This window comes from Macrobrachium nipponense, chromosome 7 (genome assembly GCF_015104395.2).
Source record: "Macrobrachium nipponense isolate FS-2020 chromosome 7, ASM1510439v2, whole genome shotgun sequence".
In the NCBI taxonomy this organism is placed as follows: domain Eukaryota; kingdom Metazoa; phylum Arthropoda; class Malacostraca; order Decapoda; family Palaemonidae; genus Macrobrachium; species Macrobrachium nipponense.
The window spans coordinates 111,073,893-111,101,843 of record NC_061109.1 but is presented as its reverse complement, the minus strand read 5'-3'; the positions used below and the strand labels follow the sequence as shown (position 1 = coordinate 111,101,843).

General features: G+C 35.8%; 1 protein-coding gene across 7 annotated transcripts; it reads left to right on the top strand.

Annotated features, from left to right (window-relative positions):
* Positions 1–21: 21 nt before the first annotated feature.
* On the top strand, positions 22–27,951 carry LOC135217493 (retinol dehydrogenase 13-like). Of its 7 annotated transcripts, none has more exons than XM_064253440.1 (9): positions 22–301; positions 16,598–16,738; positions 21,611–21,703; positions 23,061–23,179; positions 23,901–24,012; positions 25,024–25,218; positions 25,724–25,833; positions 26,571–26,660; positions 27,637–27,951. In XM_064253440.1, exons 1-9 carry the CDS (start codon positions 37–39, stop codon positions 27,742–27,744), a joined length of 1,233 nt encoding a protein of 410 aa, XP_064109510.1. In that variant the 5' UTR covers positions 22–36; the 3' UTR covers positions 27,745–27,951. The 7 variants fall into 7 exon arrangements, with proteins under 7 accessions (XP_064109510.1, XP_064109509.1, XP_064109508.1 ...); XM_064253439.1 differs by having other exon boundaries at positions 23,061–23,185; positions 27,640–27,951; XM_064253438.1 differs by having other exon boundaries at positions 23,061–23,185.

Here is a 27,951-nt window from a genome sequence, read left to right as displayed (position 1 = left end):
CATCGGGTAACATGGATGGGAGGGTGCCTATACTGAATGGGAGGGAGGAGGAGCCAAGCGGCCACTGGGCCCAAAAGGCAGTGGGAAGGGAAAGGAAAGATAAAACTTATTCAAGGTGGGGCTGCTGCAGCCGAGCGGGAACCGTCTTTGGTCATCCCTCTTCCTGTCTCGGTGACTTACAGTAGTACACTGGTCCGACTCCGTCGTCGGCCGACTCCGGACTCACTCGACTGTTCAACGGCTCGGCTCATTGACTCGACAGGTCCCGTTGCGCTAACATCTATCTTGGGTCGATTAAGAGGTGAGTGTTGTTTCATAATTAAGAGTGAATTACTTTCATTAATCTACGACAGCAGCAAGTGAGAGACTTATTCATTTGAGTTTACAAGTGAGTGTTTTAAATCACGAGCCTTCAGGTGAGCGTTGTCGAATATATAATTTGCGTCTGCAAGTAAATGATGTTTAGTTATTTAAGTCATCGGGTGAATGTTGTTTGCCGACACTAGAAGTTTTCATTAGTTAAAGTCTACAGAGACACAATATAGCACAGACGAAACGAGGTTATAATACTCTATTTAATTTACGAATATACTGCTTGTGATGGGCACATTACCAAATAAACGTGGCATCTTCGTGGACGCATAATCATGTTCCGAAGCAATGAGTGACACAGTAACATCAGTTGGAATTTTTCGTTGCGAATGCGAGTGATGATAAAATGGTGTTAGCGACGAAACGAGAAACCGACGTATCTCTGTTGTGTGAAAGTAAGAAGATAAAGCAAAGGTAAAACGACAGTTTTACTAACAGTTGTAGTACCATCGTGGGTTCTCTCAGTGATAAGATTAGTAAGTTAATCCAGATTAGACGTAAACAAGATAAAGGAATAAGGAAAAGTACGGTGCCACAACTCTAAAGAAATGGCAGGTTAACTTCTTAAACGAAGAGAGGCTACGAGGATCATCCACTGTGGAGAGATATGAGCATTTATGGCATGGAAAAATGGAAGGACTCGCAGCGTTCGAAGACGTACGCCTATTAACGAAAATTTGGACAAAATTTAAACTTAAACGAGAAAAAGACCGTTGGAGGACATAAATTGACCACAAGTCTGCTTAGCTTATCTCTCTTTTATTGGAGTTTGGTTTATTTCACTCTGTACCTTCCGTGCTAAGTTAAATGATTTTCCTTGAGAAAAATAAACACACACACACACCCACACACACACACACACACACACACACACATATATATATATATATATATATATATATATATATATATATATATATATATATAAATTACAGTATGTGACAATGAAATCTAATGCCAAATTCTAATATTCATGAAAATTCAGTAAATCTCCAACATTAGCTATTTGCATGATCCACCTCATCCAATGTCGGCGAATTCCCCCCCCCCCCCCCCCCCGCCCCTCCCCAAAGTTTGCTATTTGTAAAAGGTATTGTAAGACCATGTCCGGGGACGGACTGCATTACTACCGAAGGAAAAATCGCTACACTTGGGTTTCGAGTATCTAAGGGCAGCTTGATACATGGTTCTCAATGTGCCAAAATAACTGGTAAACAAGACCGGGTATATACCAAGTTTCACGGGGAAACTGGAAATATATAAGGCCTCCGAATTACAGAAGAAAGCGGAAAGCGTTTTTTAAAGTGCTAAATGAAAATTGAAAACATAACTTGCTGGAGAAAAAACAAACGGAAAACACGCGCCTTTAAATGATGCGGAGATAGAGAGAGAGAAAAAAAGATGTTTTCTAACTCGTCAGGGAAAATTAGAAGCACAGGATTTACAAGTGCATGGGAGGAAAATCGAAATACGTAACTAGATAGTCTACTAAATAAGAGAACTATAATTAGAAGTTCCCCAAAATGTATACCGCACATTTATACGGTTCTCCACTCCGCGAACATTACCGTCAATTCTAGCACTGGAGACATACCGCTACTATAAGCTAAACTAAGGTATACCCTACTACCCTGTCCCTGCTGGTGGTGCTTCTACTCTCGGACACTCTTAAGCTACTTAAAGAGTGCGTTTAGAATGAGACTTAGAGAAACATATACATGAAAATCCAGCAGACGTTTTGGGAATCAGTTACTTTACGTAGCAGTTTTTTTTTCTTCCCCTTTTAGGGGCGGGGGGTGAATTGTCATTCTGGGAAGTCCCTAGAAATGCCTTGGCATTCACAAAAATATGAAATCTTAAACAGGGTTCCAAGTGTCACGGGAACGATTGCATTTAGAAATACAACTTTGTCTGTGTGGTGTTTTTACGTTGCATGGAACCAGTGGTTATTCAGCAACGGGACCAACGGCTTTACGTGACTTCCGAACCACGTCGAGAGTGAACTTCTATCACCAGAAATGCACGTCTCTCACTCCTCAATGGAATGGCCGAGAATCGAACCCGCGACCACCGAGGTGAGAAGCAAACACCAAACCAACCACGCCACTGAGGCGCTAAATACAACTTGTAAGTGTCATACAAACAACTTTGTAAGTGTCATACAAACACAAGAGGCGCATGGCCTACAGATGTCAAAGACATGCTGGAAATACCTGTTTCAAGAGCCTAGAAAATAACCGGAAACGTGGTTCCAGTAAAGAGACATATTTCCCAAGTGCTAAAACATTCAAATATATTGGTTTTCAAAACAATGTACACGTGCAGTTTTGGTCTGTGTGTGTGTGTGTGTGTGTATGAGAGAGAGAGAGAGAGAGAGAGAGAGAGAGAGAGAGAGAGAGAGAGAGAGGAGGTAATCTAAGAAAAACAAAATGCGGCAAAAGAAGAAACTGAACTGACCAATTTGTTGTACATTATAAACAGGAGAGAGAGAGAGAGAGAGAGAGAGAGAGAGAGAGAGAGAGAGAGAGAGAGAGAGAAATCCGCAATATAATGCTGTAAAGCTAGTTTTCCTATCTTGTGGAGAGATGAGATTTTGTTTTGCACGGGAACCAAAAACACTGGGTGTCAACCAGTGCAGCCAACAACTATCCATATCAACAAACACACATAAAGGTAATGTAAACAAGCAAACTCTCATGCAAACTCACATGTTTTCAGTGCAAACAAACGGTTGCTCGCTAATGCAAACACGCACACCAAAAAATTAATACTTTTCCTGAGAGCGTTAAGCAAAGATGTCAGGAGCTAGGTGGTCTTTTGAGATTATTAACATGTCCTGTTTATCTCTCGCTGATTTTTCTAAACTTTAAGGTTGGACTCCTGATTTGCAAGATGTCTTACCTTATAATTTCATAGCATTATTATTATTATTATTATTATTATTATTATTATTATTATTATTATTATTATTATTATTATTATTATTATTCTGTTGAATAAAATGGCAGAATTCAGCGAATTAATCTTATATATTACTTAATAATTAGCCAATATTCATATTGGGAATAATGCTGAAAGTGGTGTTTTATTTAGAACAGGATTTATTAGTAAAAAACTGACATTATCAGAATACTGGTGTATGGAAAGGCGTTCCTCAGGTCCAGGTCAAGCAGGAGTCGTCGTCAGTGTTGGTATCATTCCATAAGCGAGGTCAATGTCAGGCCGGGCTCGCCTCTGGTATTCATCTGGTATTAATGCTGGTGTACCTCTGGCTTATCGCGACGTTTCGACCTTCTCTTGGGTCATCTTCATAGTTCCTTTCCACTCACCAGTATTCTGATAATACCAGTATAATGATAATATAAGTTCTTGACTAATAAATCCTGTTCTAAATAAAATACCACTTTCCAATATGAATATTGGACAATTATTAAGAAGTATCGCTGAGCCAGAAAAGCGAGTAATAAGAAAAATATAAAAGATAATATATAAGATTAATTCGATGAATTTTGCCATTTTATTAAACAGAATTTGTTTAAAAGAGGATCTTCTTCCAAATTATTATTATTATTATTATCATTATTCTGTCACAGTCCTCCAATTCAACTGGGTGGTTTTTATAGTGTGGGGTTCCTGGTTGCATCCTGCCTCCTTAGGAGTCCATCACTTTTCTCACTATGTGCACTGTTTCTAGTAGCACACTCTTCTGCATGAGTCCTGGACCTACTTTCGCATCTAGTTTTTCCAGACTCCTAGTGTTCCTATGGTTATGGGTACAATTTTCACTGGCATATCTCACATCATTCTTATTTCTATTTTCAGGTCTTGATACTTATCCATTTTCTTTTTCTCTCTCTCTTTCTCTTCTACTTTGGTGTCCCATAGTATTGCGACATTAATGAGTGATATTTTCTTCTTGATTTTGTCAATCAACGTCACGTCTGGCCTATTGGCACGTATCACCTTATCTGTCCTGATACTTTAGTCCCGGATGTTCTTTGTCCGATCGTTTTCTATCACTCACTCGGGTTGGTGTTCGATGATTATTAGTATTAATTATTCAGAAAGTGAAACCTATTCATATGGAAAAAGGCCACCAAAGGGACCACTAAATTAAAATTCTACCTTCCAAAGAATATGGGGTTCATTAGGAAATAGTAAAGGGAGGAGGTAGAGGGAAATACAGAACGAAGAGACCCCACTTATAAAAAAAAATGATAAATTAGCAAATAGATAAAAATGTATAAGAAGGCAAAAGGGGAATAGTATTAGTGTAGTAATGTATTGAACTTCTGAATTTCCAGTTGATGAGTATATTATCATTTTACTAATTTATTGGATGTCCACGTAATAAGGACAATCATGATAATCATCATTATCACCATTATTACACTATATATATATATATATATATATATAATATATAGATAATATATATATATATATATTATATATATTATCTATATATATATATATATATATATATATTATATATATATATATATATATATATGTATACAATTAACTATAATTACTTTTTATATTATAATACAAATAATTACCCAGTTATGTGAGGAAACGAAATTCCTTTATAGGATCTCTATCTCTCTCTCTCGACGAGATTAATTAATTCAGTTAATGTGGAATTTGCTTTTCTTATTACAGTCTCTAATAAAATTTATTCCAAGTCTGTCTGGCTGGAATTCTCTCAGTAATAATAAATTAGGCAAGTTTACGCATTTGTTCCTTCATAACAATGATTAAGATAACTCTCTCTCTCTTCTGGAGTTTTCATAGGTAATAGGGAATATACCTGGCCCTCACCTTGTACGACTGTATCAACAGCACCCTTTCGTAGGAATTATTACAGTTCCACTTTCAAGTGTCAGTAAGTTAAGTATATCTTAGTTTAACCAGACCACTGAGCTGATTGACAACTCTCCTATGGATGACCCGATGGATTAGATATTAGCAACGGGGACCTACAACTTACTGTGAGATCCGAACACCATTAAATCACCAGAAATAAATTCCTCTGACTCCACGTTGGCAGAGGGAAGAATCGAACTCGTGACTACCGTATAGGTTAGGGGCGGGTTCGCGTCTAGTGTCAGTAATATAGCATCCTTTCGGAGGGTGATATTTCAGTTCTTTGCTCTAAATCTGCTTTTACGTAATGATTATATAACAGTGTATTGTAAGTAGTGTGGTAGCAGTGACGTACAAGCCTAATACATTTATATATGAAGCTGATGCTTATTTACATACTCCTAAATTCGTACTAAGTTTTTGTTTTGGGTGGGTGGGTGGATGGCGCTGTAGAAAATTCAAATTCTATCAACATACTAACGTAATATAATTGATAACAAATATATTAAACGCAGAATGAGACAAGTACCGAGAATTGTTTATGCTTATAGGAATATAGAAGCCGTGATACTCCATAAAGGAGCACTCTAAAATAGGACTGCTTCTACTCTTCTGAATACGGTTTAACGAAATATTACTTGCTTCCATGTAAGCTCATACAAACTGAAATTAGTTTGCTGGGCACTACATGGAGTAGCATTTTTACCTATCACGGCTTGTACTAACTACTTCCCTTGTTTTCAGTGTCCTTTACATCTGCCCTTACATTTTATTCATTGAAACTAATAGTCCTATTTTCTACATGCATTTGTTGAAGACAGGACTGAAGAAACAATCTTTGTTATTATTATTATTATTATTATTATTATTATTATTATTATTATTATTATTACCAAGATTCGTGTTATATTTTGAAATACATATGTATATCTATTACATATTCACGAATTCATCTGAATCATCATCATGACCACCATTTTTATCATTATCAATATAAACGAGTTTCTTTAACTGCATAACTGTTTTTATTACAAGTTTATGTAACAACGCAACAATGTTTTTTTTTTTTTTTTTTTGTTTTTTATTTTTGCATCGCGCAAATTATAGTAGATAAGCTTAACAAAGCAGATTCGACTAATTGCTTAATCATGAGGTTCGTTCCCAAAAAGTACCATAAGGGTTCGAAGTACAGTCATGAAGCTAATGTGCGGGTAACTGTCTTTGAAGCATAGGTTAAAAATTTTATATGAACAATATCTATCTATCTATCTATCTATCTATCTATCTATCTATCTATATATATATATATATATATATATATATATATATATATATATATATATATATATATATATTCCAACAGGCAAGTTGGAGTTTGAATATGAATCTTTCTAGAGAGAGAGAGAGAGAGAGAGAGAGAGAGAGAGAGAGAGAGGGGGGGGGGGGGGGGGGGAATCACATTAATAATACTACAACTTTCAGGTTTTCCTCCATTTTGCCTATTATCGTTTAACGCAAAATATATTTCTTTTTTTTTCTCTCATAAATAAAGTCTCTCCACGTCAACCTTCTTCTGCCCAACTGGGAACCGACCCTCTTAAAACCGTTTTTATTTCTCTAACAAAATTTTCTATTCCCTATAATGCCATAGCTCCAGAACAAAAATAATTCATTTACTTTTTAAAAAATTCAAGTCGAAATTTTAAGCTTAAATTCCAGTTTACTGTAAATCCTAGTTGAAGCAAAGCCTTTTATTGCCTTTATTTTAAAGAAACAAGTCTGCTATATGAATGTCGCAACAGACCACGATCTTTCGCCAGAGATTTCCCAAATGTTCTATAATTTATTTTTCATTCAAATTCCTGTACTACAGAAAGTGACGAGATTAAAAGTCTGAAGGCACTTTATATGTATATTTGACTCCCAAAGTAACAACGTATAAACAGCACAATTAATGTAGGTTTTTTTAATTGGGGAAGGATCGGACAAGATTTACCAGTGAAGTTTCATTTGAATTAAGAGAGAAATTTTAAAACAGCAACAGTGACATCTCTTCAAGGAAATAATTTTTTTTTTCATAACAAGCTGCTGAAAGAGCGCAATATTAGAAGAATTCATAGACATGCAAACAAATTCCATAATGAAGGAAATAAACTGTACACATGAGAAGAACAAAAATATTGTATATGGGAAAATAAAAAAGTAAACTGTTCGGAAAGTCGATATAAATGTGTGAAGGGAAAACAACCCTATACATTTGTGCGAAGCTATAAGGCAAACAGTAGAAACAATTCTCAATCAAATTTCCAACTGCAAAAACTAACAGGTGTACAATTAAAGTCTTAATCAAAATATATAAAATGTTAAAAAAATGCTTCCCCATATAATATCCTTTTCATTGTACACTTAATATCAAGCTTTCTTTTTACTAAACTAGTACACCAACCTGACTTATTGATGAATAACATGTTTTATACTGCAGTTAGTACCAGCTTGGGTTGCTTACTCCCAATATCTGGCATGTCCATGACTAATTATTTCTCTATCAATCTTTTCCTATAGCTTTTAGGAAAACTAGGAGAATGTCCCTTTCGAAATCACGTAACAGATTTTTTCATACTTTCGTGTCCTATCCTTTATTATATGGAAAACACCACGGGAAATGTGTTTATAGCCTTTTATGTATGTAAGTGTGTATGTATGTATATTAGGGCTCGTGCCTTGTATGATAAGGCGCCCTATGAGGTAATGTTAGACTAGCGATAATCTTACGCTAAGTCGGTTGGTATTGCACTTCCATCTTCAATGGAGTGTCTGGGGGTTTGTAGATCACTTACGAAGTCGGTATTATCTTTACGACGATGTGTTAAACTCATGGTTCGGTGAGGTTCTTGTAGAAAACACTAAGTATAAAAAATTATATATTCTTCTGAAGTTTTACATGGTGAAGATCAGGTATGATTGTACAAGTCTTCTAATAACGATAGCTTGATCGCTTCTGCCAATGATGATGGCTAATCCTATTCCTCTACATGATAAAGCTTAGGTAAAGAGGTACAGGTCTTCTAATGACGATAGCTAACTCTGTTCTACTGTCTACCATCTCTGTTACAAGTTATGAAGGAACAGACAGTAGTTCGAACATATGAACATACAATCCAAATGACATAGTTTCATACGAACACACAATCAAAATGAGACACGCTACAGATCACGTAGGCGGTAGTTGTCTCAAGCAGGGAGCTTGGACTAATGTTTATAAACAATTGAATGACTACAGGTGACGGCATGTTATCTTAGCCTACATACTTATTGTATACGTCATCTTTAGCGTCTCTAGTCTGATCACATTCCTGCAAGCAATCTGGTTGACCTCTTTAGTTTTAGACTTTTATATATGGATGGATAACATTCCATATTTTTATTATGTAAACACTTACATCAGCTCGGTCAGCTACCAAAACCAACTACTGAATATTACTCAAACTTGACTTGCATTTGACTTATAGGAGTGTGATACAGACACTATGTGAATATATATATATAAGTAAATAAAAATTCATGGCGTAAATGAATTGATTCAAGTAATAAAATATAAAACAATGATATTGGTACTTAATAGTGATCACGTGATATATAATGATACAGTTTTTCACTTCATCTCTTTAAGATACTCATGCTACAGAAAATACTAATGTACTCTGATAATTGCATAGAATGAAGATTAACATGATAAAAATCATATTTTAACTGATAAAAAATTTCATATATGAATTGATAACATTATTAATGTTTATGCTGAGTGATTCGTTGATTTTTATGCTAACTGTTATATATCTGATTCATTAATCAATATACTAACTCATATATAACCGCAGATATTGGTAAGATATAAGGTAACAGATTGATTATAGGCTACCTGATTTGTTTATACATATGCATATGGATTCATATAATTATGATTAATATATGTGCACTTTAAATAGATTCCTATTGGTACACGCAAAGATATATTTCGATTCGTTATTATGATCATTTAAGTATAGATTCCTAGTCGTACACGCATATATTTCGATTCTGTTATTTATGATCATTTATATATAGATTCCTAGTGCGTACACGCAAAAAAACATATTTCGATTCTGTTTATTTATGATCATTTATATATGTAGGATACATGACCGAGGTTATACTACTTCACATTTAACTAGCTTTCGAACAACTTTTCGTCCATTACACAGTTCCAGACAACCACCTATAGCCAATGAAACGGCCTTTTTCAATGGTTAAAACAAGGGGAAAATTTGCCTGGGCGGGTCCAACGTTCTATTTTGCGCTCATACTTATTCTCTGCATCCTAAGCTACACGATTACGTTCGCGATGAATAGATCATCCCAGCACGAGTCCTTCGCCAGCAAAGTAGAGTTGAATATCCTTCGGGTCGTAATTGTCGGAAGTATGTCCCATTCGTAGTCGATTCCGACAGCCGCCGGAGCATTCCGCATTAAAACGAGATTAACGACGAGATACGGTGTCGGTCGAAGAAGTCCATGAAATTCCTTTCACATTGTAGGCGGTTGTTACTGACTGTAGTCGTCCGCTGCGACGAACGATTTTTTGAAGTTGCGATGTGAAACTCTCGTACTGCAGGATACTGTAACCAGGTTCCATTAATCAGCCTGCAAGTGAAAATTATACTTGTCACAAGGGCAAAGTAAATTCAGACAAACATCCAAATACAGGGGAGGGGAGAGAGCCATTTAGACCAGACTTAACCCACATGAATTCGCGATATTTTGGAATTCAGAAGAGTCCGCTGTACAAACTTTTACCATGGCATTAACAATGAGTGAACCTATCCAGGTCTATGATGACTCGTAAAAATATCCATAATTATAACAAATAAATAGATATCAATACAAATCCCAAAGAAAATTCGATATTACTGGTAGTAAGTTACTAGACAAAGAAGTGGAAAACGGAGCTATTTGTAAGATTGCCAGGCAACATAAGAGTCAAAGAGAAGATTAATCATGATTCTATGTGCCCTAACAAAAGTTTCATATTCAATTTTCTCGTGCGCATCCTCTGAGGTTAACTTTAAAAACATTATTAAATAGGTAGGAGATGCAACGAAAAAACCCCACTATGTAACTAATTTCTATATAAACTTTGGGTTTTTCAAGAAAATGTAACATTTTCCCATGAATGTGATTTACCTGGATTGTAATAAGCTAATGTTGCAAGTAAATAATCCATATCCATATCGTGATACTTCTAAATGTCTATGAGGTTCAGAAAAGATTAATTCATTTTGATGTTATAGAAACTCTATTCCTTATTTTGTTTATTAATTTTAAAATGATTGCAAGTTGCATTGCGCACACCGATAGACCACCTGTACCTAACTTTCTGCCTTGCCCATGAGAAGTTCGGGCTCAAACATTCCTTTCTCCAGTCAATCTGCTTTGCAAGCAGAGACGACACACAGATGAAGCCTGTGTAAGCAGATTATTGAGGTTAAAAGGAACAAATGTGATACGGCACTGATGACGTCGTCACTTGCAGGAGATTGCTCTCAGCCAGCTAAGAGTTACGTTACTTGCTGTAACAAATACGACTTTAGGATAATTTTTCTGTTTTTTTTAATACTCGACCCACATATGAGGAAGAATGTCTGAAAAAAACAGTACCAAAACAAAATTGAACAATATAGTTCGTCATGTTGGAAAAAAAAAAAAAAAAAAAAAAAACTACATGATTTATGTTAAATTAAATATTCCTTATTGAAAACTAATGAAAAAGGTTCCATACAAATTCTATATATATTATTAGCCCTGTATAAGATTCATATAGGATTATTTCATAGATAACATTTTCACTTCTAGACTTCCTGACTTTAAAATCTCTTTTATTTTATTTTATTTATTTTATTTATTATTATATTTATTTATTTATTTATTTATTTTTTTTATATATATTTGATAAATTAATGGTTGGCTTGAATATGGGAAAAGTGTTCTAGCGGCGTACCGTATAAGGCTACTTGCGGCATCAATTCTATACGATACAAGATATAAATGATAAAGGTATTTAAAAACCGCGAGAACCGCTATAATCCAGTTCGGATCCAACATCACGAGTTGTAACTCGTAAGACATTGACACCTTTTTATTTATCTCTTATTCTACCAAACCGATTGACTCTGGGTGATAAAATATATTATTGGTTTTCTTAATGGAAAGGAATTCACACCACGTGTTATGGAGATTATTATTGATTTACACCACCCGAGTCCTCAGATAATATGTGTTGAATTCCATGTTTTACTGATTTAGCACTCATAAATATCCTAACGCCACTCAATTGCGGTGTTGTTGTTAGTGCTATATAATTCGATATTAAGTGTCAAGGAACTATAACTCTAAGAAAGTGTTTATTCCCTCTGTCAGACTCGTAACTCTGTTAATAATTATACGTATATTCTTTCAAGGATTGATTTGGCACAGGATAGGCTCCTAAACTGACAGGCGTCTTAGTGTATCCTTGTTTTCATGACACGTGTTACAATTAGTTATGTGCTTTTATATCTGTAAACATTGTAGGCCAGTAAAACAGTGATTGGCTTTCTGGGACATAGGAGGGAACCCTGAGACGGATGCAACCAGTTTTATGACGATTGGTATGAAAGAGATTATTACTACTACCGGTCGTTAGTCATCTGCTGTGTCTTCGGGTTTTCCCTCGTCACGGACCTACATATAATATTACATTTGATTACATTATTCTGACACACATACTTTAAATATACTTTTGCTTTAGGGTTTCTGCTCGAAGGGTTTATTGTTTTGGTTATGTCTGTTGACTCTTGCTTTGTTCAGTTTGTAACAGTTCTGCGCTCCAACCCAGATATTCAATGCTAGCGATCTCTTGGGTTAAGGAATTTTCTTGTTTAGATACGGTTTTAACAATAGGCACGGATGTTTCTATATCTTTTAGTCCAATTAATGGTTCTTTGCTGTATGGTGCGGGATTGCGGGATAATGCGTCAGCTATGATATTTGCTTTCCCAGGTAGATATCTTATCTTGGCTCCAATAACCTGAATGATCATTTGTCACCGAGTTCCTTTTGGACTGTGATTAAAGCCTTTGAAAAACTCGGTAAAGGACTCATGTTCAGTAAGGACTTTATCAGGATAGCCATAGATTATGAACTTAAAATATACTAGTGTTAAAGATACCTAGCTTCCTTCCTTGCCTATTAACTGCATATTTACTTTCAGAGGACTGTTTAGTTTACGTGAATAAAAGCTATAGGGAAGAACTGTTTATCATATTACTGAAGTAGTATCCCTCTTACCCTTGGTCTGAGGCGTCTGTTGCAATAAAAAAAAATTCCTTATTTAAATCAGGGATTTTTAAGTTAGGTAAGCTGCATTTCGCTTTTAAGATATCGAACGCCTGTGATGCTTTTCAGACCATAATAAATCTACGCTCTTCTTCGTAAGATCTGTTAAAGGAGCTGTCATGATTGAAGAGTTACATATTTACATACGATTGTAATACCCACTACAGCGCAAAAGTGCTGTATCCCCTTTTATCGTTAATAAGTACCGGAAAGTTATGAATAGCCGACACCTTACCATGGACTACTTTTAAGACCTTGACCAGACACATAAAACCTAGATAAACATGTTCGGTTTTTAAAAACTCACATTTAGATATTTTACTCTGAGATATTTGTCTTGTCTCTGTAGCACTAGCTCTACTTTATGTGAATGTACTTCTAAGTATTAGAAAAGATTACAAGACATCCATATAGGCATGTAGGGTATCCCCTAAAAATCTCCAAACACTATATTGTAATTGGGGTGCAACGTAAGCCGGAGGCATACGTAAAAATTGATAATGTCCCCTGAGTGTGCTGAAAAAAAAACGGTGTATGAGGTACAATAACAATTAAATTGGTAATGGTATCAGGTAAAAGCCTTTAAGTAAGTCCAAGTTGGTGAAAAAAAATTTATTCTAACCTAACAGAGATAAGATGTCGTCGGTACATGGCACCTGGAAACTATCGGGAGTCGTTTCCTTGTTAAGCGTCAGAAATCTACGCAGATACGCCAAGTCCGATCTTTTATGGCATGACGTTTGAGGGAAAAAAGTTATATGGCTTATTTGATTTCATAATGGCTTCCTATACTAACATTTTTCAACTTCGTCATTTATCTCTATTTTGAAATTTCATTGGGTTCTACACGATGGTACGTATATAGCTTTATGTTTGTCCTTAGACCGTATTTTGTTTTAAATTACATCCGTTTTTTTCCAGAGATCACTCGCTAGTGGAGAAACTTCCTGGTATTCAGGTAAAAGATAAAAAAAAAATTCTGCTGAATCACCTCTGCTTGAATGACTTTACTGATATTACTTTAGATAGATTATCAGAGAGATTCATCCACGACTGGGTTGGGCGTGATTAAAAATTAGCAACAATAAAAAATGCGATATTTATAACTTCCGTATCCACGATATGTATACTTTTAGGGCATTGTTCGCGGAAATCGTATATTTCAGAGTGTCGGGAAGGATTAAAATTCATTCCCCAGCAAAGTCTTTTTACACGCACTAAGACATCCGAGGGTGCATGCTTCTCGAGATTTTGCGTGCAAACTACGACTGTGGTTGTGGGAGAATTCTGTTGGGTCATTTGAACAATGTTACGATTTATGAGTGACAACATGTATAGTTCCTCTATATAAGTTATTATTTGATTAACTGTCTCTTTTTTTTTTTGTTCAAACGGATTTCAATATGTTTGAAGGTTTATAGGATTTTCATTTGATAAAACACGCCTTATTTTGCAGTATGTAAGATAATATTTTGTATACCCCTAGATGAATCTACAATTACACTAGATACAGATCCATGTTTTTTATAACTATAGAGGTATCTGTAAGCGCTCGCTTATCCGGACTTCTCATTAGGAAGTCGAACAACAGACAGTGAGTCCGTAAATACAGGATATTACGTTTACTAAAGGAATAAACAAGATATTCTAATTTTTACTGCGCGTACAGTCGGGCTTATCCACCACTACTTATAATAACACGTATAAAAAAAAAACGAAAACCTGCTCTGATTACTATACGGTCGTGTGTTTCATAGGAAAAAAATCCTTTTTAATTCAAAAAGATATTGGCATGTATAAACCAACATCGCTTTTCCCCACCTCTGCTAGAGTCGCTTATTGGTGTGGAATTTGCTATGCTTTGAACACTTCGGCAGTTTTTTGACTGACTTGACCGCTTGACTAGGTGACACAGTCACCGAGCTTGCTTGTTTGATTCTGAACGGGCTACTGTTTCTATTTCTTTTTGTAATAATTAGGATCCTTCTCTTTATTACCATCGGCAACGTATTGTGTGTTTTTAGCATTATGTTGCTGGTTACGTATAAAGCAATGAAGGACGAACTATTAGGGAACTGAGCGATTACTAATTAAGACGAGTTATCTCTACTGCATTCAATCTTAACTGTTTGTACTTCATTCTTTTGCTAAAATTTGAAATAGTGAGGATCCTGGTCAGCGCATTTAGCCTGATGAAAGTTTTTTACAGACATGTTATTCCTTGCAATCAGCCATATTTTTAAAGTTAAGTTGAGTCATTGAGGTTCGATATTTTATAATAACTCAAAAAACTCAAGGCTAAAACTGCGATCGGGACTTGCAAAGGAGCATTTATTGTCATGACCCGAAATAGTGTTACCTCTAATTTATCTAGATTTGTACGGGTGTTCCACTTGTTTTTGTGTGTTTTCTAATCACTACTGTGCTTAACGACCCTATCCATGCATCTGTATAAATACAGACGTCCACTGCGTAAACGCCATATTCACTGTTTAATATGATTTGTTACGTAAGGGATAATAATCACCCAAAATGATAAAATTAACATAGTATATGATTATGATATTTCAGTAGAACTTCTGGAAACAGACACTCAAAGATAAAAACTCGCAGTAGCGAAATCTCAATGATGATAGATAATTTCTGTAAAAAAGTAAGATTAAGAATGTCTCGTAACTTCAGCCACAGGAATAACGAAATTCGACCTGTAAAGGAAACACTCAAAGTTACTCCAAAATGAATAAAAAATTGTACTTAGCTTGCTTTTGTGGAAGTCACGGTGTTCCGATAACGACACACGGCCTTGGTCCTCCTTCTCTACTTAGCGGATGACCTGGTTTGGCTTCAGTTTCCCCCGTGCGCGTTGTTTCGATGATTCGAGCCCTTGAAAGATCCGATGCTGCAGAACGCGTTCGTTTGTTTCTTGAAGTTATTCACTAACGATGATACTAAGTGCTTGAAGAATCTGTGCTTTTAGTCGTCGTGAAGAGTTCTTATTGTTTTCTGAAGTCGCTCAACTAACGATTGATATTAGGTTGCTTGAAGAATCGCTGCTTCCGTCGTCGTTGATTTTCTTATGATACTTTATCATGATTTATTATTCTGGTTTTTCTTCGTAGGACGTTGTAGAGTTCGTCTGGTACGCTGGCCACCAATATTAGGGCTCGTGCCTTGTATGATAAGGCGCCCTATGAGGTAATGTTAGACTAGCGATAATCTTACGCTAAGTCGGTTGGTATTGCACTTCCATCTTCAATGGAGTGTCTGGGGGTTTGTAGATCACTTACGAAGTCGGTATTATCTTTACGACGATGTGTTAAACTCATGGTTCGGTGAGGTTCTTGTAGAAAACACTAAGTATAAAAAATTATATATTCTTCTGAAGTTTTACATGGTGAAGATCAGGTATGATTGTACAAGTCTTCTAATAACGATAGCTTGATCGCTTCTGCCAATGATGATGGCTAATCCTATTCCTCTACATGATAAAGCTTAGGTAAAGAGGTACAGGTCTTCTAATGACGATAGCTAACTCTGTTCTACTGTCTACCATCTCTGTTACAAGTTATGAAGGAACAGACAGTAGTTCGAACATATGAACATACAATCCAAATGACATAGTTTCATACGAACACACAATCAAAATGAGACACGCTACAGATCACGTAGGCGGTAGTTGTCTCAAGCAGGGAGCTTGGACTAATGTTTATAAACAATTGAATGACTACAGGTGACGGCATGTTATCTTAGCCTACATACTTATTGTATACGTCATCTTTAGCGTCTCTAGTCTGATCACATTCCTGCAAGCAATCTGGTTGACCTCTTTAGTTTTAGACTTTTATATATATGGACTAACATTCCATATTTTTATTATGTAAACACTTACATGTATTGCTAATAACGATGGCAAACATTCATTCTAAATTGTACTTTTGTTTTGTAGTGATGATGTGCCTTCACATCTTAGCATCTTTCCTGGCCATCGCCATCTCAGGAGGCATTGTCTACCGAAGGAGAAGCGGAAGATGCACTAGCAAGAAGCTTCTTCACAATGAGACTGTCATCATCACAGGGGCATCAGCAGGTACAGCAGTATTATTTACTTCAAGGTCAATGACCACATAATGTAATGTTGTTTCTTGGAAGGCCACAACTGCTAACCGGAATTATTCTTCATCATTTGTAATTTTTCGTGAAATATACTTCATGCGTTTACGCGAGACCTTCACGGGTCCCTGAATACCAAAGTGAATCATAGTCATCATTTCTGAAAAAAGAAATTTGTATAACGAAAGTAAGCTGTTAATAATCGAGGTATTCTTACACGTATATTGTCGTGCAAACACTAGAAAGGTTAGCTCTTCTCAGTTACCCTTTTCACTTCTTTTTCTCTTTGCCCATCCCCTGTTTTGTTGCTTACATGAATTGCAAGTACGCTACCAATTCAACAAATAATGTTTGCAACAGTAAACAGTTGATAAAAACGCTTGATGAAGATTGGTGTATATGCCGTCATACTGGCTGTTTTTCATAGAAATATTCGGAGGTCTGATCCAAATGCAGCACAATAAATGGTCACTTGAGTTCTTGTGAACTTTATTGTTTAGATATTTGTTTTCTTTAAACCTAAGCACAAGTAACTTCGCTACTTTCAGGTGAAAAAAATTGGAGTTTCAGTAGTCTAGACTCTTACGTTTATCAGGATTTAACCCACCACCGAGAGAAAAATGGAGTACGAGTCTATTTTCACTTAATTTTCTAATAGAATCACGATCTTTCTCCAGCCCTTCACCTGTTACTCAACTTCACTATGTCACGAGACAATACCCTGTAAATGGAGAAGCCTTGACTGCAACAAATTATAACTGGTTCACTTAAGGTAGATTTTTGGAGGAGCCCTATTCTCACGAGACGTTAGTTTGGCGGCCGCTGATTGGCTGGGAGCTGCCTACCTCCCGGTACCAGCCAATCAGCGGCCGCCAAACAAACGTCTCGTGAGAATAGGGCTCATCCAAGAATCTACCTTAAGTGAACCAGCTAGCTTAACAAATTAAGTTTTCTAGGGAAAGTCAGCAAATAATTCATAATTTGCTTACTAATTCCATTCGTTAAATCACAAAATTTTTTATGTGTATAATAAACATAGGTATCTATATAGAACAGGGTGAGCTTGAGAAAATGCGATTAAATCTTTTATAGCAAAAAATATAAAAGAAATAATAAACAACTCCAAAAAAGGAAAGAAAAAATATCATTATAACACTGATACAAACTTCAGTCCCACTCTCCCACGTGATGCTTGGGACAGTTTTGCTTCTCTCCATTTTTTAAAATGATGTTTTAAAAATTCAATGGTCCAATAAATCCCTTGCGCTAGATATATATATATATATATATATATATATATATATATATATATATATATATATATATATATATATATATATACTATACATACATATCTATATATATATAATATATATATATATATATATATATATATATATATATATATATATATATATATATATATATATATATATATATAACTGAATCACGAAAGTTAGGATGTGATAAATCCATAATAAAGATATATGCCACGAAGGAAAAATAAACGAAGGAGGATCTGCAAGATCTTTCGACGTTAAACGTCCTTTACTGAGCAGACACTGACATACATACATACGGGAAAAGACAATACAAGAAGATTCGTATAACTGACAGATATGGATTATAAAGAGATTAGTACCTAGAAACCGACACACCTGGAAGATGAAAAACCTTCCCAAACAAGCATAAACAATGGGTGCAATTAAAGGTTTAAGACAATCATCTCAGATACAAGGTCCAGACAATTAAAGGATATAGGTGACAACTATTCAGAACTGGTAAACAAAACCATATTCACAATACATGACAGACATACATTATCCTCCTTCGTTATATGTATATTATATATATATAATATATATATATATATATATATATATATATATATCTATATTATATATATATATAATATATATAATTCATATCACTTTTCCGTGATTCATATACATATATCGAGCTACAATGTCCTTTAATATCTAATTCGCTCTACCTCGGAATTAATATATTTTCATATATGCTTAACCGAAGGGGAATTTTTTCTCGATAATAGACTTGCCTGGATCGGGGCGGTAGTGTAGTAGGTAAAAGCTTCACTGACGTTCCTGGATTTGAAAGGATCCTGGGATCGCGCCCCGATCCAGGCAAGTCTATTATCGAGAAAAAATTCCCCTTCGGTTAAGCATATATGAAAATATATTAATTCCGAGGTAGAGCGAATTAGATATTAAAGGACATTGTAGCTCGATATATATATATATATATAATATTATATATATATATATATATATATATATATATATATATATATAAATGGTATATATAACGTAGAGAAAATGAGCGATAGCACCTATATTTTGTTCAGACATCAATACAACGAATTTGAATTATCGGTAATATTCATGAACGTCGAACCAGTCTTAACCAAAAAATTAAGAACAACCTGAATGCGTTGTTAACCAAATGTCATGATAACAGACTGCGGACGTCTGTCTGATATTTGATGAGACAGATTATCACAGGAAATACCAGATAATGCAGATCAAGTCTCTCTCTCTCTCTCTCTCTCTCTCTCTCTCTCTCTCTCTCTCTCTCTCTCTCCTACATAATTGGGTCGTCTATCACAGCCTTCGTGTCCAATATTAACTGTTTTCGTTTGGAAATTTGAGCTCCTCACATCAGTATACAATTACTGACGATATCATAAGCCGAGTAGTGTTTTCGGAACCCAAGTGAACGTTTGCTTGCTGGTTCATTTTAAAAACATTTCTCGGCTTTGTGAGGGAAAACCATCCCTAATTTATCTGTGCGTTGAACACTGTAACATTAATATTACTATTTTTACTATTAAAAATCAGTCTTTCCGTTACTTAGAATCTTTATGAAAGACGTAGAAATATCGAACATTTGTAATACAAAATACAGCAAAGACTATCATCAACCTGCTCATTTCTGTTACCATCTGACCGCTCCATGTAATTATTAATCGGCCTTTGGTTTGCTTTACCTCACTTACTCTTTCCTGTACTCCGTCAACAATTTCCTTAAAACCAGCGTTTGCCTTTTGTTTCATAAACAGGTGATTCTACGCTTTACAATTTATGCTCTTTTTCTTTACATACTTCTCAAGGTCGCTGCCAGTCTTATTCGACACTCTCTTATACGTGTTATAAGATTGAGGTCATACACGAACTGGTTTTCATGATGCCAACATTTTCTTCGGTATTATAGTGGGGCGTTTTGGTGCTAGACAACTGTCTGTAATCTGCCTTGAGTTATTTACCAGCAAACTTTAATTCCTATGCCTAACACGACCACAATCAAAGGAACACCTTCAGTGAAGTTAACTTCTAACTTTGTCGTCAGAAAAATTTGCCGCTCATCAGTATGCGATGCAGCTGCTATGCAACATTAGCTGCGCACTGGTCGGGATGTTTTCACAAGAGCAGACGGCCATAATTCGCTGTTGCTAAACTCAGGCATATGAAGAGACCTTGCTTGCTCTTTGCTTTACCGCATTTTGAAATTCCAAAAATAAATCTTAGCTTAATTTTTGTTATAATTGTTACTTATGAATGAAATTCCTGCTTATTAACCGAACGTTTAAAGCATTCTTTTTATTATTTTTTCCTCTTTGATCATGTACTGTATTACGTAAATATGTAGTAATTCAATGCCTTTTGCCATTTAATGGATTTAATTGTTGTTTCCAATAAAAAAACTTTGGAAAGACGTCTCACATCTTTAACACACAACTTTAGAGAGAGAGAGAGAGAGAGAGAGAGAGAGAGAGAGAGAGAGAGAGAGAGAGCTGCGGCAGTGTATTTACATGGCGCGTATATTAGATGTTAAGTATGTTCTTGTTGAGTGACAATTGGAAAAAAAGCAGCGTGGTAAAGAAAAAACTAAAATTGGGTATATAATTCCTTAATGAATGAAGATCAATTATGAAGTTTATACGTTTCGTTAAAGCGTAATCGTGGAAAATAGTAAGAGCGTGTCTTTTAAATAATTGACAAATGAAGATAAGAGACTAAAGCAAAAACCGAAACGCGTTGTTAAGCAAATGTCCTGATAACAGACTGCGAACGTCCGTCTGATATTTGATGAGACAGAATATCACAGGAAATACGAGATAATGCAGATCACATCTCTCTCTCGCTCGTCTTCCCGCTCTAGGTCCTTTCATCGTCCTCTCTCTCATCCTCTCTCTCACCTCTTCCGTCTCTCCTCGCTCTCTCTCTCTCTCCTCTCGTTCCCTCCCCTCCTTGTCTCTCTCTATCTCTCCCCTCTCACTGCTCTCGCTCCTCTTCTCTCTCTCTCTCCCCTACATAATTGGATCATCTATCACAGCGTTTGTGTCCATGTTGACAGTTTTTTGTTGTAAAATTTGAGCTATTCACAATAATATAAAATTACTGACTGTGTCGCATATATAAAGGATAAGAAATTGAGTATTTGCGGAGCTCAAGTGTACGTTTGCAAGCAGGTTCCATTTACAACAATTTCTCGGCTTTGAGAGAGAAAAGTATCACTGATTTAGTATCTGTGCGCTGAATGCTGTAAAATTATTGTCACTGTATTACTTTTACAATTAAACATCAGTTTTACCGTTACTTTGAATTTCAAAGAAATACAAAATACAGCGAAGAATATCATCAACCCGCTTCATCTCGGTCACCACTGACAGTGGAATTCGCTACTTCGGAACGGAATGAAGCCTGACTATCAGATTCTGCGAGTCTTTCTGAATATCATCATTATCTACTTACCAAGCTCCTCTAATACTAGAAAGTCTTCCCAGCCCCTTTTACTAAGTCTCATTTCCATTATGCTTTTTAAATTAAAGGGATCGGGAAGGCGACAGCCCACGACCTGGCCAGAAGAGGCGCTCGGGTGATCATGGCTTGCAGGAACCTGATCAAAGCTCAGCGAGTTGCTGGTAAGTTCCCATTTCTCATTAACGCTCTTTACTTCAGTTCATATAAAGAATGGCGAGATACCAGGGACTGTGATAAATTATATAGGGAAGATGATAAGAATAAGTGAAGCAGCCCTACGCTTTTGCCATAATTTATTTAGGCGTCCCTACGTCCCTACGCTTCAAATATTTGTCCCAGTATCCCTACGCGTAAGGACATGTCCCCACACTTGGCAACACTGGACTGAAGCTGCTATTATAATAATGATAGAGATGGACTTATTCTAAAGGTTTTTGAGCATTTTTTTCCCACAAACTTTGATCCAAGTGACTGATCTCTTCTTTCTGTATTTCCCTCTGCCTTCTGTTACTTCTTTCTAATGAACACCACACTCTGGAGGCATACTTTTAAGTCAACGGCACCGCGTGTGTGTGTGTGTGTGTGTTGTGTGCGTGTGTGTGTGTATCATCTCCTAAATAATAATAATAATAATAATAATAATAATACTGCTGAAGTCCCACCTGTTCGCACTGTGGTAACAATACCAACAAGTGTTATATCTTTCTCCCGATGTGGAAAACACTGGCAATACTCACTGCAAAAAGTCTGGCAGCGAGGTTCCGAAAGATGAAAGAAAACGGGTCTGAGTTTCACCGATGTCCATCGCTAAAGAATGCTGGTTTTTCTAACTTGCACCACTGGTTTCGTTTGGGTCCACATTAGTCTGTCTGTTCGAGGATACATTTTTTTTTTTTAGTTATACTTATTTGTTATTCTCCTGGCCCTGTTTATCAATTTTTTCAAATGTCGAAAGCTTGTTGCAGAATTAATTATGTTTCGCGTAATTGTCCCTACTTTAATAATAATAATAATAATAAAAATAAAATAATAAAAATAATAATGAAATAAAAAATAATAATAATTAATAATAATTAATAAAATAATAATAATAATTAATTAATTATAAAATTTTCTAATACAATAATAATAATAATAATAATGAGTAGGCAATCTCGCCTCAAAAATATATGAACAAGATAAATTCTTTTTTTTTTTATATTTGAGCAATTAACCTCTAATTTACCATGCAAACCTTATATCCATTTATTCACAGAGAAGAAAAGGGGAGGAACCAGATATGGCCGGCTTCTGTACCCAACCAGCAGCGATTAGATTTATTTGTTTTCCAGGCGGAACTGCTTGCTTAAAACATGCAATTTAATCTTAGAATAAGTAAGATGAAATTAAGACTGTATAAAACAATGGCACCTTTGGTCTCTTCGTAGAGAGAGAGAGAGAGAGAGAGAGAGAGAGAGAGAGAGAGAGAGAGAGAGAGAGAGAGAGAGCTATCTAATCTCTTGATATTTCCCATTCCAGATATCATAAAGTCAGAGACGGGTAATCCTCAGGTGATCGTGGAAGAATTAGACCTATCTGATCTAGAATCTGTCCGGCGTTTTGCAGAAAACATCAAGAAGAAAGAAAAGTCACTTAAGGTGTTGGTAAGGTGTTACAGCAAAAGGCATTTATGCTATTTATATTATAACAACATGAGACTCTAAGCCATACATACATACACACACACACACACGCACACATAAATGATCAACGCTACATCTACATTGCAACAGATGAATTTTGGATGAATCACTGTAGAATTTTTTTTTTTCTCCTAAACTGTATACCTTTCCCTGGATCAAAAAGGTGATAAATTCCCGATTTTAGAAAGTATTTAGGATGAAGCTACTAACCCTATGGCCCCTTCCTTCTTGATTACATCTTGATTACTATAACCAACTATACTATGTTTTTTTCCATCTGTCCATCCGCCTGTGGTGTTTTCGCATGGTAACACTGCGTCCCGGGCTTTAAATAGTTACGATATGTGCAAGTTTTAGGTAAATAATAGGATAGCTGGGTGTACATTTGCAACTGAAAAGTGTTTTAATAATTTACTGTATGCGAAGTACACCGTTAATATTCGAAATAGGATATTATTATTATTGTTGAATGTAAGCTGAATGTAACTATCTAAAGCCCGGGACGCAGTGTTACCATACGAAAACACCACAGGCGGATGGACAGATGGAATAAAACAGATTATTACTAACACAGTACGTGTATACAATTCACTAGTGGGAATTTCCTGAACGTGCATACAGCCCTCCACCTTGCAAAACAACAGATTTGTCATAAATCCACATGTTCTTCCCGCAGATCAACAACGCTGGAGCAGGTGTCAGCACAAGGCAGATGTCGCCTCAGAATCTGGAATTGACGATGGCAACCAATCATTACGGCCACTTCCTACTGACTAACCTACTCTTGGGTATGTGCTTGTCATAAAGTCATTCACAGCGATTCTGTCAGGAGTAACATCTATTGATCAGTCCAAAGTTAGGCCTCAACAGAAATGTAAAGTTCTACTATAATGCAATATCAATGAAGACTAAGAACCAGTTCTCTTTGCAAGCTTCAACAATGGGCAGATTTAATATTACAATATTTCTAAGAATAAGTAAATTCTAATTAGACTTCCACATTTCATGATGAAGAACAGTAAGATCTTAAGAGTGTAATAACCCTAACAACTGTAAGAGGGGTAAAATCTAACTGCAGTAATGTCTGAGATTTTTGAGAAAAAATAAGATCTAAATTCCCGTCATACTAAAGTTTCAATGAATAGGCAGGACCTTATTGGAAATAGATATGTTATATGATTTTTAAAAACAACGAAGATCTAATCACCGTATGCTACCAAAAACTTAAAGCAAGGGTATCATCTAATCTAATTACAATAAAGTACTCCCAAAAGTTTAAAGTTTAAAGCTCTAAGCAAAATACAATATGCCTACAGACTCTTAGCAATAACAATGATTTAATTGGTCAAGCGTACAGAAAAATATATAAGAACTCAAGAACCAGCAATAATGCAGTGCCTGCAACTATATTCAGAGTAAAATAAAACTGTAGCTCGATTAACAATTCCGAATACTTTAGAGAATAATGAGATACCCATGCCCATTTATCATATCATTTATCATTTATAAGGCACCGAGTTACCCTTCTAGACACAAACTGGCACACATGATTAGTTCATAAAGAACGCCTTATCACTTTTTTTTTATAGATGACAGCAGCCTGTTCTGTCAATGAAATCATTGCAATTAAACTATGAAGATGTTGAACTCTTCACAAGAGAAGTACTCTTAGGTATTATTTTGTATAGTATAACATCTCGTAAAAAATTTTGTAGTGATACAATACGAGAGAGTTCATTTGAGCGTACGTGCGAATAAGAATTCCTGAAATTACAACCCCGTATCATATCTATTTTCAGATCTTCTGAAGGCCAGTGCCCCAAGTCGTATTGTGACAGTCTCCTCGAAGCTGCACGGTGTCGCAAAGGAGATGGACGTTGACAATCTCAATTTCACAAACGCCAAAGAGTACTCTCTCCTGGCTGCTTATGCCCAGTCCAAACTCTGTAACATTCTCTTTACGAAGGAACTTTCCCGAAGACTTGAGGGAACAGGTGAGGCTCTTGTCATTACCGTCTACATCAGAGTAAAAATGCCATTTCACAGCTTTGTATATACCGAGTTCCTTCATAGTTACTTTTCAGTCTTGAGGTAACATTGAGGTCTCGGATAACATATTCTGGAAAGGGTAGAGGAGAAAGATGCTGATCCATATCATTTACTACTCAAGCTGAGCCGAGACACTGAAATACAGGCCCTGTTTAAGCCTTCTGCCGGTTTTATTTACTTGTGTATAGGCTTGATCACTATGTAGGAATTCTAAGCTGCACGGCTCAAATCCATATGGGACTTCATAGTTCACTTGTCTCATTAGCATCTTCTGAATTTGTAGTCAACGAGACTGGTTATAACACGTTCTAGCCAAGAATGACAATTGAATATTGATAATATATTCTTATGTATTAACGAGAGCTTCGTGATAACCGCCACACAATTACTTAAGGTGAAAATTCCTTTCGTCTTTCACGGCTCACATTACAAAACCGATCACTATTTCAGGTGTAACTGCTAACTGTCTGCATCCTGGAGTGGTGGCAACCGAGGGGTTCCACAAGGTAGGCACTTTGAGAGGATACATTTACAGCGCACTAGCACAAGTTGTTGGGAAGGTAAGTTAATTCACGCAATTCTAAATAATTCTGTAATGACGTTGTCCAGTGATTGAGTTTCTTAATAGCTCACATAACAATTATGTTCTCATTCTCCTCTCGTACATTGGTTTTGTATTTCCTGTAACATCAACACACCTACAGAGATACTTGTGAATGCCGACTCTCCCCACGATGGTGATCTCTGGCTTAAAATTCCTCTTCTGAGTTTTGCTCTCCGACTTGGCCACTGATAACCGCTTCCCACCGATTGTTACATTTTACAATTACGTTACCTCCTGCCACACATCTTTGTCATTTCAACCATGTGCCGTGATTCTTACTAGATGCTTCCACTTTTATCTCTTCCTCTCAAGTCGACTGGTAACACATGCCAAGACACCGACTTTCATAATGACGGAGTAACATAGCATGCACAGTTATCAAGATTGTTCATCTCAAAAACTTCATTTTAAAACAATCTGCGAAAGTTTCCTCCAAGCGTACTACTAGTCTTTAGTGTCCATCAACTATTGCTGTGCTCTTTTACAGAGAGAGAGAACGAAAAAAAGTTGGTCGTTCAACTGTATCTTTCTATCCAAAAGTATGATTTCAACTTTTCTATTTATTTATTTTTTTTTGAAGGAGCCCTATAAATAATGTAAATCATAACACAGTTCTGAAACTTTTTTTTTTTTCTTAATTTGAAAATCCCTTGTGGTTCTCAGTACAATATATTTGCCTCTCATATCTTCTAGGATTGTTTGACAGGAGCTCAGACAACCATCTATTTGGCGGTATCAGATGAAGTGAAAGACTCATCGGGGAAATACTTCGTGGATTGCCAGGTAGTAATTTGATTCCTTTCGTCAGTTGTACACAAAATAGAAAACCCTTCTCTTAAAACGGATTTGCACTTTAAAAGTTATTCATATGCAGAACGGATTTAACTTTACATCCACTCTTTTTTTTAGTCTCTTACTGCTCAGCTGTCCAGCTTTGACAACTGCCTTTCTGTAATGTTTACCCTCATTTATAAACAAATTCTCCAGAGCGGCACTAGGAGAGTGCTTCAAAATAATAATAATAATAATAATAATAATCATAAGAATAATAATAATTAATAATAATAATAATACTAATAATAATAATAATAATAATAATAATAATAATAATAATAATAATAATAATAATAATAATGTAATAGGGAAATCATTAAACATTGTTTATATCAAGCACAAAAAGCAATCCGTCAGGAACAGAAATGAAATAAGTCTCCCTCACTTTTCCATTCCACTGCGTTTTGTTTTCATTCTCCTATCACCTGAGTGGCTGACTATCTTAGCCGCTTAAACAGAGAAAAGATAAATTTTTTATCTATGGTATCTAGAACCCTAGGCATTAGACAAAGACAAAATTTCCCAAGTTACGTATCACAAATAAATTACATATTTTTTAATTCAAATTTTGATTTCAGTTACAGCTGCAATTAACACTATTTTTGAAAGAATTACAAAATTAGCTAATTTCTAAACAATATCTTTGAACGCATTTTTTAAAGAACAGCTTTGAAATAAATAACCAATCAGGCAACTGCTTCGTATTATCCTCGATACGAAATATGTGACATTCTTCCTATAACAACTCTGAGAGAGAGAGAGAGAGAGAGAGAGAGAGAGAGAGAGAGAGAGAGAGAAAAGCAAAATTCAGTGCCATCTTAAGCCAAGATTACTAGCTAGGGAAAAATGATCAAGCCATCCTACCACAGAACTAAAAAAACAAACATGCAAATAAACAATGCTATGTTTATACCGTCTCTGCCAGCAGGAATCCACGTGTTACCAACAAGCAGAGAACGAGGATCTGGCCAGAAGGCTCTGGGACGTCAGCGAGAGAGACGTCAGTTTGGAGGCGAGAGAGAAATTCTGCTGAATTCTCCCTCTGTGCTTAGAGAGAATTCAAACCTTCCTGGTGTGCCAAAGTTTCCCCTCAAGTCTTCGCTCACTATATCGCTTAACTTAATTGTTATCTAAATATGTGTTATATTATTGAAGAATTAACGATTATTTTGTTTGCTACCTACATGTCTTATATTATTGAATAAACGATTATTTTTTAAGAATAAAAATCTCAATTTCG